Source organism: Homarus americanus, unplaced genomic scaffold (genome assembly GCF_018991925.1).
Source record: "Homarus americanus isolate GMGI-L3 unplaced genomic scaffold, GMGI_Hamer_2.0 scaffold31037, whole genome shotgun sequence".
NCBI lineage: Eukaryota > Metazoa > Arthropoda > Malacostraca > Decapoda > Nephropidae > Homarus > Homarus americanus.
Genome location: NW_024722227.1, coordinates 10756821 through 10770079, shown reverse-complemented (window position 1 = coordinate 10770079; position 13259 = coordinate 10756821). Strand labels below are relative to the sequence as shown.

The 13259-nt window shown below is 40.5% G+C and overlaps 1 protein-coding gene across 1 annotated transcript in view; it reads left to right on the top strand.

The window, feature by feature from the left end:
* LOC121862519 (proton-coupled folate transporter-like) overlaps positions 1–13259 on the top strand; it is a 51578-nt gene that overhangs the window by 21489 nt on the left and 16830 nt on the right. Inside the window, exon 6 of the mRNA XM_042360824.1 lies at positions 3428–3576. Coding sequence (XP_042216758.1) covers positions 3428–3576 — 149 coding nt within the window. The remainder of the gene's footprint in view (positions 1–3427; positions 3577–13259) is intronic.

Here is a 13259-nt window from a genome sequence, read left to right as displayed (position 1 = left end):
CGTATATCACGGCCTATAAGGCGGCGGGGTGCATAAGACGCCCCCCCAAAATTCCATTTAAAAAGTAGCTTTTGAGCTCTATTTGCTGTATAAGACCAGTACCCCAAATGTGACACTTACCCACTGACTCAGTAGTCCTTTACCAACCATCCTTGATTTTTTAAAATAAGGCCAATTCACTTCAAGTAATGTCATCAAATTATACCCGCTGGTGTAGTGTAAACACTAGTGACGTCACTGAAGCGTGGTGGGAGTGTTCCCTCGTCTCGGTGGTGTGACTATTTATACAACATGTGGTTCAACAGCAACCACCGTATTCTAATTGTGGTGTTTCATTAGGATTTGAGTGAAAAAGGTTACCAGTATGTACTTACTACATACATTTATTACACATATATATATATATATATATATATATATATATATATATATATATATATATATATATATATATATATATATATATATATATATATATATATATATATATATATATATATATATATATATATATATATATATATATATATATATACTGAATATACTATGTACAAAAAATGAATGTTCAATGAATTATTTATGGTGCATTAGGGTACTGGTCACTTCTGATGGGCTATAAATAGCCTTCTTTATCTCCCCTACATCTCACCCTGAGCCAGACGGAAGGGTCTTGGTAAATAACATGTTTGCTTATTTTCCATTTACTTTAAATAGATTTACCGAATTATTTGTTTTATTTATTTATTTATAATATACTGTAATATATTAAACACACTGTAATTATTTTCTTTAATTTATAAACTGTTTTGCGACAAAGGAATGTTCTCCAGTAGTGTTTCATTAGGATTTGAGTGAAAAAATATTACGTACTTACACAATTGTTCCTCTTACTTTGACAACACAACATACATACAGTATATTATTTCTCAGTTTTGATCTTTTTTTTTTAATTTTTGTATTTATTTATAGTTAGTTACTTAAAATAAGGCCAATTCACTTCAAGTAATGGCATCAAATATTACCAGCTGGTGTAGTGTAAACACTAGTGACGTCACTTGAGCGTCTGTAATTAACCGTCGATAGTTTCAAGAATTAATGCACTCATTTACTGAATATTCTTTGGAAAAAAATAAAATTTAAATCAATTATTTATAGGAGATAAATATTATTATGAGTAAATATACCGATACCGGTATGCATTACTGACCACCTCCACGGCTCCTCACTGGCAAATGGGGGGGGGGGCGTGGGGAGGGGTGTGTGATGATAGCTGTGTTTATTATAGGGGTATAAATCTCTTTTACGGTATGTTAGACAGGTTTATAATACATTTTTATTATTTTAATATACCGGTAATCTTAATTTGAATCCAGCTTGCCAAACGTAAGTTTCAGTATAAAATAATTAGTGGTAAGACCTTGTGAGTGGCTTACGATGTTTTCATCACCACTCTTGACACACTAAACCACAATATTTAAGAGGTAAGAATTTTAAACTTGGTGGTTTAGACGACCCCCTAACTTTGGGCAGATTTTTTTAATGTTCAAATTTCGTCTTATAGGCCGTGATATACGGTACATTAAACCTTTGATAACTCGGCATTTGATAATTCGTTATTTAATATAACTCGGCATGGATGTGGTCTCGGAATGTATTAGTATAACTCGGGAAATGCCGTGATATGTAAAATTATCTGGGAAAATCTCGGCATATCTGGCCACCTGCAACACCTAACATGCCTCTGTGTCACCTACCATGCATCAGTGTCACCTACTATGATGTTCAGTCTTCGCCTGCAGTGCTGATAACTCTTACTTTTTTACATTTATTTATTACCTGTACACATATGGGTCAAAAAAATTTATTGTTTTATTTTTGTAGGAGGGGGAAGTGCCTCAATAAGTCGAAATTTGGGATAACTCGGCAAGGCCAGAGCCCCATACCGGGTATGTGTCGAGCTATCGAGGGTTTACTGTACAGTAGTTTTTTGGGCAGTATAAATACTGTTTTTTTTTTTTTTTAACCATTCATGTCATCTTATAACTTAAGTGATTACCCCCAAAGCAAGGAGGAAAAAAATATATAATAAAAAAAGACTTGTACTGTAGGTCATAAGATAAAAAAAAAATGAAGTACAAAATCTCATTCTTTGCCTGAGGGAAAGAAACAAGTGACCTGCATGCCCACCCTCCTCCCTAGGAATGTTTTGTTATTAGTAGAAAAATATGAAGTGTGAAGTTTGGAACCCAAGTTCAAGACAGAAGGGTTTAGTTCAGTAAACTGGCTCCAGAGTCTGTCCCACAGTAGCTGTCATTCTGCTACATTCTCCGAGCACAGATGGAGTTTTCTAGCTTTCTTTATAGACCTGTTTACCTGGATAAGTAGCTGTTTATGCAGCAAATTATATAGAATGTAGAAAGCTCCCAGGAATAAGCAGGCTCTGTAAGGGTATGTTCTATTGGAGTGATTCTCACAGGTGAGTTTTTTATTTATCTCAGTCATGAAATGAAATGGATTTAATTCTTCTACAGTATAGTTACTTTATTTAACTTGAACTAGCAGTGTTATATTGATTACAGTATACTAATTTTATGGACAACATAGTAAAATAAAGTTGTGCAGTAAATCATAAGCAATTACAGGGGCAAATCCAGGAATATCAAAGGGGGGGGTCCAAGAAGTTGTGGGTGGGGGAACATGTTGAGCACAGCGAGCCCACCCAGTGTTTGTTTTGAAATCTGACCAATATCATTGGCATTTTTAGGCCATTTTGAAGCCATATGCACTTGATATTAGGAGATATTCTGAGGTCAATAGTAATTACTTTTCACTATACAAAAATGCCTGAATACAATAACTGCATAAAAGAAAAAGTACGTATTGGAATTTTCTGATGAAAAGGAGTTCTGGATCCCCAGGGAACCCCCCCCCCCTGCATCTGCACCTGGATTACTATTATTTTAAAAATACAATTAAGATATATCTTAATCTTTTCTGAAGGAACTATAATGTACCACATTTTGTCTAGTTGCAATGATATAAAATTGGTATGGTGTGCAGATATTAAAATTCTTTGAATACTGGTGAACTACAGCTACCCCTCGACTTACGACCGCCCCAGTCGTACCAAAATTTTTTCAAATTACGTATTTTCGAGTCCCGACATTAGTGATTGCGCTGTGTACTGACAAAATTTTTGTTTGTAATTCCCTTTAAAATGGTTGGCATGCTTAAAAGTGAGAGTTTTGTGGTGCTGAGAAGAAAAAGAGACACCCATTTTAGATTTTCTATGTATAATCTTCGTATTTTCGACTTACAACCTGGATTTGGTTCAAACTAACCCTGCCGTAAGTCGAGGAGTGGCTGTACTTAGAGATGTTCTGTATATACGTATAGTATAAATGATTTTGACTTTTGCATTCATCAGGTGCAATGTTTGCCAGTTTGCTCTACATTGTGATGAGTGTTCGGTTGTATGAGATTCATGTGTCTCTCATTCTACTGGCATCATTCATCACTGGGATCAGTGGAGGCTTCACCTCATGTATCATGACATGCATGAGTTATGTGGCACAGGTAAGCTTTTATTAGATTATACCAAGTAAAGTGAAAAAGGGGGATTTCAGAAACTACAAATAGAGTACTGTATACATATTCAGAAGATGTTGCTTTGCGGATCAGAATTTTGAAGGTTTAATATTACAGTATTCATAGATGTAAGGTTTAGCTTTTTTGATGAACTAACCATGAAAATTTTGCTGGTACATTGCTCTTGGGTTGTGGAAAGCTCCTATTGATTTTGGGATTAAGAGAATCAAAGGACAAGGTCACTTGTGCTACCTAGAATGTGGGGGTATTAGTTTGCCACAGGCATACACATCTAGTGTTATTTATAATGACTTCTGAAATCCAGAAATCAGCTACTGTTTATGGTAATATCAGGAAACCAGAAAACTGGCACCTTTAAGAACTGCAGCATTACAGAAATGTAAAAATTCAAAAGAAATCAATTCCTTACTCATGGCAGCAGCCACACACGTCTCTTGAGACAGCTTGGTGACTGCCCGGCTGAACTGTGTTGCATGTATACTGTACAAATTATTTCAACAATATAATACAGTAATAGGGACTCGATTCTTTTATGAAAAAACATAAGAAATATTGATAAGTACTGGAGTTTATAAAATCAATTCTATTCAAGTTAGAAATACCATTTTTTACCAAAGTAATCATGAAGAGCTTATCTAAAAGTTTGGTTAAATAAATATTAAAAAAAAAATCTATAAGATATGGGCATGCGAGGCGTGAATGGAGCTATGTGTCACACCAAAACAGTAGAATTTTCCATCCTGCACTGGGGAAATTTTCCCAGAGCCTAAGCAATGCATCTCTCACTGAGCTGTATTTATTTTTGCAAACACCTCTGTGCATGTGTAATATACTGTAAATAAACAAAACCATGTACTGTATACTCTTACTGTACTAAATATACTGTACTGCACTCACCAGCAGATGCTGTCGTCTTGAGCCTACATTTAGGTTGGCATACACTGTCCACTCTGCTGAATGTAATATGTAACTGTAATAACTTTTTGCATCTTAACACTTGCGATGGAGGTTGTTTGGGGATTAGTGGGTCTCATGTTACTGATTTGACCTGATGCAATGTCAGGTCACCTATTGTTTATAAACTCTTCTCTCATTTGCAGTGGGGGTAGGGTGGTGGATTAGTGGTCCCATATTACTGACCTTCTGATGCAATGTCAGGTCACCCATTGTTGGGGTGGAGGATTAGTGGTTCTCATGACCTGAAGATGTATTGAATAAAGACGAAAGCTAAGGTGCTTCAGTGTTTCCCACTTACTGAATGTACAGAACAGTATACATAACTATAATCACTTTTTACATTTGTAACACTGTATTCTTGGCTGGTAGTGTCCTGGTACAGTAATGTACAGTACTGCACAACACAAATTGTACGTACAAATAGCAATTAACAAGGGAACAATCTTTTACAATGGCAGCAGCATATGAACTGAGCGATCCAAGCAGCTAGGCCAACCACGCGCTTGGCACATGGGAACGTGCCGGAGCATGAAGCAATCTCTCGGAACTCCAAGAAAATTTGTTCCCACACCCAAAATGGAGAGGTTTTCTATGAATTTTTCAGGAAAATGTGTCTGACTTTCATTTTCGAAAACTTATTCGCAGACCAGGAATGGAGAGAGTTTTCCCAGATTTTTTCCGGCCCAATTTCCATTCCGGTTATTACTGAGTTCCAGGGATCAGGGATTCTGTCTAACAGTAACAGGGAGATTACTGATGCTAGATGGTTTTTGAACCTTCCAGAATAAATTTAGCGTGATTTAGCGAGTGACGAGCATACTCGTCTCAACCCACACAGGACGTTTCTTATTGGACGATAATACCTTTAATCGCCTAAGCCCTATAGGGGTTAAATATTTGAGTATCTGGTGTGCTTGTACTGAAAATACAGAAGTAATTTTTAAGATACAGTTCAGTATATATTAGTATTTCTTAATAAATTGTACAGGAGGGAAAATTAGTGTGTGTTCCTAATAAACCCAATGTGGCAGTACTGTTTCCTAATAAACCCAATGTGGCAGTACTGTATACAGTCAACCCTCACTTTACGCGGTTAATATAACCCACAGGGTACCGCGGAAAGTGAGAAACGCGTAAAGTGAACAACATAACATATGGGATTAATTGAAATAGAGACCGGGCCGACCCCCAAACTCCACATTTTGACGACACACAACTATGTTGTAGTAAAAATTTTATCTTAACTTTATGATGGTATACACACACAATTAATATAGAAGAGGTTAGGTTAGGTTAGGAAAAATAAAGGTTAAGTTAGGAAAAATAAAGGTTAGGTTAGGAAAACTAAAAGTTAGGTTGAACACTTACGTTAGTAGAAGAGATGGGTCGGCATACGGGGATGGAGGCTGATTCCGAGGCAGAGGGCAGGCTACTGGCCCTCAGGTGAGTCACCATCACTGTCATCCACACTTGTCAGGGCCTCCCTGACAAATCCCTCAAAGTCATCTTCACTGTCTCTACCTCTGTCACTATCACTGGCTTGGGCTGGCTGTGGTGGGTTGCGGGCAAAGAACTCTGTTATGCTTTGCTGACGGCTGGTGTTTATGTTGTCGTGATAAACCTTGAAGTAGGGCTCCATAGTCTGCAACAGCTGGGTAGTGAAGATTTCATACCTGTTTGCGTCAGGGTCGTCAAAGGAGGAGCTTGATTTTCTCGATACACTCGATGGCACCCCTAACATTACTATGGGATAAGCGGTGTTCTTCTTGGGATGACGCACCACCTGCCTCTTCACTAACGTCATCATCATCTGCCATCTCGTCGGTAGTCATATCAGGATCCCTTTTCACCTCCAGGATGTCGTCATTGGTGGTCTCGGAGAAGCCTGCAGCTGTAACACTCTGCGCAGCTTCTCTGGCAAGGTCCACTGCTACTGCAACAGTCTGAACCTCACCAGTCACAGATTGACTCTGCCTAACGGCCGGAATGCCTTGCAACACATGTCTCCATGCGTGACGAACAGTTGCTACAGACAGCTGATCCCATGCTTTCTTGATGTTGAATATTCTCCAGAATTGTTTGAAAAGTATTTTTTGCTCTGCCAACTGTTGATCCTCGTCGTCTTCACTCTTGCTATCGGTGGTGGTGTCACTCAGGTTACGCAACTCTTCCCTGGTGTTGGTGTAGTCGTTCAGGAGCTTGAATTTTTTTGTTGAGAATGCAGCTTTTACATTACAGATTAACTCTTGGCCCATGGGCTGTAATATAGACGTAGTGTTGGGAGGAAGGAAGACCACTTTTACGTTGTTGGTGACGATCTAACAGTAGGGGCGAGTGTCCTGGTGCGTTGTCCAGCAGCAACAAAATCTTGAATGGCACATTCTGTTGCTCACAGAATTTCTTTACATCGGGAACGAAACAGTCATCAAACCAGGAGAGGGACAGTGTAGAGAACATCCAAGCCTTACGTGCGGTCAGCCAGTGGACATTTAGCTTGGTCATGTCCATGCTCTTGTAGGCGTGCAGCTTGCGGGCTGTGTGGATCACCGATAACTTGAGCTTACAGGTACCGGAGGCATTGGTGGTAAACAGGACGGTGATGCGCTCCTTCTGCAACTTCCGGCCCCGAATCTTGCTGGCATTCTTCACAACGAAGGTCTTGGAAGGTAGCTTTTTCCACAAAAGATCAGATTCGTCCATGTTAAACACCTGGTCGTTGGTGTACTGTCCTTCCTCCATAATCTCACGTAAAAACGGAGGAAATTCCCTAGCCACAGCACGGTCAGCACTAGCTTCTTCACCACCAATGTTGATATTGGTGATCTTGTTCCGCATCTTAATCCTCTGTAACCATGAATCGGCTGCTTGTCCAATTAACCAGTCCGTTCACATATATTTATATTTGGGTTTTAAGTAACGAAACCCAAACGGTAGTTCCTTTGTTTTATTATAAAAGGTTGTATATATAATTCCTGAGTGTATATCAACCGTAAGTCTCACTGTCTAGGAGTGAATGAGAAGGGGACGGCGTTTATGTATAATAAACGTTAGGTCACGTCCTTACGATATGAGTTGAGGTGAGCTACTGAAGCTTAAGGGCATCGCAGTGCGTGCTTACAGAAATGCTGAGCTATGGGTCTCGCCCTCTTGGGTGAGTTGCCCGCTCACGTGTCCATATCATGTCTTACTCATAGACAGTGGAAAGTTACAGGGTGGTGAATCTGAATATAATATCAGATGTATTGACCCATTTATATAATACGTTCTGTTGATGAGACAGGGGCCTATTACATCGCTCGGTCACCTACCAGCCGAGCTCCGTGAGGCCTAAATAACTCACAGAGTACAGTACATCCTAGACAACCCTAACCATGTTATAAACAGATATGTAGACACTAAGCTGGGGAAATTACTGTAGGGGTATTCTCTACTACAGGGGACCTAGACTTTTGTGTCGTACGGGTTAGTATGTTATGAACAATGTTGAATTTGGATGATACTGCCCTGTAATAACAGAACAGGAACATAATTGCCAGTATTAACAAAATAGAGGGAATCGTAAGACTTGGTAGTGCAAATTCCCGTGACAGGTAAAATGGCAAGTTATTATTCAAATCAGCAAAATGTGTCTCGTTCAAGAAAGCTAAAACTTTTAATTTCTCTGATACTATTTGAATATCCTTGATAGTGAAATTCATTATAGGAAGTGGAATTAAAGCAGACTTGAGTTTTCGATTTAACGCAAAATGCTGATGAGTAGGCAAGGTCCGTAATGTACTACAAGTGATTTCACAGTAATCAGGAGCCTTGTAATGCCCTTTCACAACTAGCTGCTTAACACCATTTTGGCATTTTAAAATTACAGTAGTGAGATTTGGAAAGAACAAATACTGCACATTGTGAAGGTGAGCGTGGAACACAGTCTTTAGACTAACTGGCCTATAACTGCATTGCGCTAACGCTGTGCGTACATTTGGTTGTATGACTGCCAATTCACATATTCCCTCTGCAGCAGGAATAAATGCAAACATGTAGGCTGGACATACGTGTAGGTGTAGATAAGACGACTTACACCGTGACAGTACCTCAGAATCCTCTATTGATAACAATGAATATTCTTCATCTACTAAGAAAAGTTCTTTAGGCCTATCTAGGGTATACAGTGTGTCGTTCACAAACCAGGGGAAGGGTTCTAAATGCCATGCATTAAACTCATGTTGCCCTCGCATAGGAATGTGGATCAGAATTGCATTGTGCGTGAGGGTTGACTCCAACAGTGGGTAATAATATTGAACCTCATTGTCATTGAAAATAGGAGTTAAATGATACTGCAACTTGGCTATTTTTAAAGCTTCAAGAAGCGTCTGCACAGGCACAAGCTTCGCGTCCACACGTCCTATCCCGGCATCTACAATGCTGTCTATTAGTTCATTTTTAGAGGTTACAATTTTATGAACTGAAATTTCAGCAGCATGCAAATATTCTGTGAAGTAAAGGAGCCATTCTAACGTCGGGATTGCTTTCTGTAACCTAGTAACAATCCTCGAAACTTGGTTAGACTCCATTATGATTGCATTAACCTTTGATTCTAGAGCAGTAATCGCGTGAAAGGTTTGAGAAATAACACGATTCTGTTGAGATACAGCTTGAACGACAACGTTCATGAAACTATTGTCGAATTCATCGAAGCTGTGCTGAGACCATGAAGAATGTCCAATGCTGATTGTAGTTGGCCGTCGACGTTTTCCATCTGACGCGAAAGTACGAGTTAACTTCTACTCGCAGAACGTAGTTTCATACAATAGTCATTTGGGACATTTTGCTTCTGAACAGTCTGTAAGGATGTATCAATCACATTATCATCAACTGGAGGTAAGACATTTATCTGGGTCTTCTTCAGACGATCCGCGTGCACGACATCTGCGATCTGTGCATTAGGCTTCCATATTTTGAATTTGTTGCCTGCTTCTTTTGAGATTATGCGGAATGGACCAGAAAATTTCGCCGAAAGTTTGGAGTTCCTTTCAGGTTCTCTTAACATAACAGCGTCCCCAACGTTCAGTGCGATAGGTTTAGCATGTTTATGTTGTTTGATGATCATTTCGGCGCGTGACGCCGCTAGCTGTGATCGTACTTGGTTATGAATTTCTGTAAAGACATGAATTTGTTTTGCCGCAAAATCATCCGTATTATATACCGGGTATGGCGCCTCTGTAAGGATGTCGTAAGGCAGACGTTTATCTGTACCATAGACAATATAGTAGGGTGTTTTGCCCGTAGAGCTATTAACTGACCCATTTATCGACGCTGCAACCTGTGGTAACCAATCCTCCCATGCGTATTGAAAACCACTAACAATTGGACGCAGTATTTCTAGGATTTTACGATTGGTTCTTTCAACAAGGCCATTAGCCTGTGGATGATAAGCTGTCACAAAAGTTTGTTTAATTCCATATTGTGCACATACTGTATATGCTCTATTAGCTCATTCTTGAACTCTGTTCCATTGTCAGAGAGTAGAACTTTAGGCGTAGTATATGGACATATGAGATTCATCACTAATGCATAGGCTACTGCTTCGGCCATTTTGCTTTCTAGTGGGACCAAGACCACGAACCTGGAAAAATGATCCACACACACTAAGACGTATCCTGATCCCTGATGACTCATTGGGAGTTGTAACAAGTCAACAGCGACTGTGTCAAACGGACGGTCTGGTGTAGAATATTGTAGAATCAGGGCAGGTGATCCTGTTGATCCTTTATGTTGAGCACATGCCAAACAATTAGCTATGTGTAATTCTATGTCTTTCTTCATAGTGTTCCAGAAATACTTCTTTCGTAAATCCGCTAAGCATTTATCACGACCTTGGTGACCTGCTTGTGGGACATCGTGGAACAATGTCATTACTGCTTTGCGCAACGTGTCAGGTACGACTATTTGAGACACATTACCCTCAGGAGATTTTCTCGTCCTATTGAGTATGTTATGTCGTAATTCAAACTGACTTAAGGGAAGAAATAACTTGGGGAGTTTAACATCCTCGCCCGATTCGAGAGCAAAAATAACAGCTGACCAATATGGGTCGCGTCGTTGCTCATCTTCCAGTTGCGAAAGAGTGAATGTTGATACAGGCATAACTGGTGCTATATTTCTTGACAGAGCGTCGGCGACAACATTCGCCCTCCCAGGTAAATACCTAAATTCGGGGTCAAACTCTTGAATTGTCAGATACCAGCGTGCTAATCTGCCTGATAAGTTTCTGCCATGGAACAGTTCGGTGACTGCCGCATGATCAGTAAAAACAGTTATCTTGTAGCCAAAGATAATGTCTTTGAACTTCTTAAGTGCCCACACAACGGCTAACGTTTCTAAATGCGTCACCGAATAACGTGTTTCAGCATCGATTAGTTTGCGACTTGCAAATGCTATCACTCTAAACTTCCCACGCGTGTCCTCTTGCATGAGCACTGCTCCGACTCCAATTCCGGAAGCGTCAGTACAGAGAGTGAAAGGTTGAGTGTAGTCTGGGAATGCTAGAACCGGGGCATTGGTTAGCGCTGTCTTCAATGCCGTAAAACTTTCCTCGTGTTCAGCATCCCATATAAACACTGCATCTTTTTTGAGCAACCTCGTTAGGGGCGATGCTAATGTTGCATAGTCCTTGATAAAGGAACGATAATAACCAGATAATCCGAGAAAGCTACGCACATGATCATTTGAGGTAGGACGCGGGAACTGAGATACAGCTTTTACTTTATCATTAACTGTGTGTATGCCCTCACCGTCGACTACATGACCAAGGAAATGGATTCTGGATTTTAAAAACTCGCACTTTGAGAGTTTTATTTTGAGTCCTGCTGTGGAAAGCCAGAATTAACGATGGGAATCGACGCCTACTGACTAGATCATATCCACAAAGCGAGACTGTGTTACAGGTTCTCCGCAGAGAAACTCAAAATGGCCTAGAGGCGTGCTAAATGTCGTGATTTCTTAGATTTTTCATCGAAAGTGGTATTTGCCAATACCCACTACAAATCTAAGTTGCTAACACCGCATTATCCTTGCCTAAGGATTGCACATGTCACCTATGATAGGCATTGGGAACTCCATCAGGATTGTTTGATCATTTACACGCCTGAAAAATCTAAGACAGGGCGCCATCCACCATCCTTTTTCGGGACAGAATAATGTAATATTAAAGGATTTGAGTGTCTAATGACATCTTTACTTCAACATACCCCACCATATCTTGTACCACAGCGCCGCTGGCTAAGTGAGGTGAAAAGTCTATAAGCTGAAATGCAAATAGGGTTGGTTCTTCCTTTAACGCTATATGATGTGGATGTTAAATCTGTCTGACTCAGCATTTCCCCTGGCAAGGCTACTATATGTCTATAGTCGGCTAGCAGCCTTTAACAGGCGCAGTCTTCACTCTGGAGGATGATCGATCAACGGCAATATGTGGCGCTTATTTGATCTATCTCTGGGCCAGTCGAGTCTGTTGGGCACCGCAACAATACCGAATTGGGAATTTATTTGTTGCACTCGACATTGTTGTGATATACTAGAAAATCACACAAATATTCCTTCTTTAAGATTCATGAACTCTGTCTGGATGAGTCAGTATTTATTGTCAAAACCACCAGGCGATAGTGCTCAGGTAGATTCACATGACAGCCCTTTACCTTGCATGTTTCCAGGAGAGACACACAACATCTGTGCCCGTACAAGTCGGGTAGTTCGACAGTTGCTTTGGTGATTTCTCATTTTGGTAATGGAGAGTACTTTTCAACACTGCTGGTACGCATCATCCAACTCTTGCTGCCGCACCAGCCGCTGGGAAAGTGTGTGGTTGAGGTCGAGGTATCTCTATTCCATGATCCTTCCTTAATAGGATTGGTAGACAACACTTTCGTCCTAGCGGAGCATAGGTGCAGAGAACATCTGCCATTGCTGTAGGAAACACCTTAAACGAATACTTATTATTACGTGATGAACATCTATCATGTTCTTCGAAGAGCGGTAGACCGCAACCATTAGCTGGCAAACTGAACTGCTGGAACTATATAAAGTCCGCCAGAGAAGGGCGCATTCACGCCTTGAATCTGGAGTGGTAACGCCACCATTCCTTTGATGCTCAGCTGAGTACCTGAACCCTTCGAGCTCAGCTTACCAGCCTCCATTTGGTTCTGCGGTGAGGGAAACTACTAACCCATATGATGTCGGGCGCCAACACATTAGCTGCCAAGCACCCTATCTATATCAAGAGCCAATCTGGTATTATCCACTCTCACCGCACTGACACAACACTTCCACTTTGCTGTAAGTCTACTAATGAGGCTTATAGAAGTGCGTTGTGAGGAGGTGAACTACCCCATCTATCCCTCCGCGCTGTGGTGTGCGCTGGTCTTCCCTCGATGACTTTGTCCAGGGACATTTCTGCTTGCGCTATATTTACACCCTCATTTTACTAAGGTCCACTCTAGCCCTTATTAGCACATCGCACTCGGCGAACTATGAGATGTTGATTTGTGAAGAGCGCACCATTTGGCGCCGCTTTCTGCAGAGAGTTACGGCCTCACCGTTTGGACCTTTGAGAATGGCTTTGCACCGGTGTGTGGCTTTTATTTGCACTATTACCTCTGTATTTAAACATCCTCCCTTTACTTTAAGGGAGTATAAACGGAGCT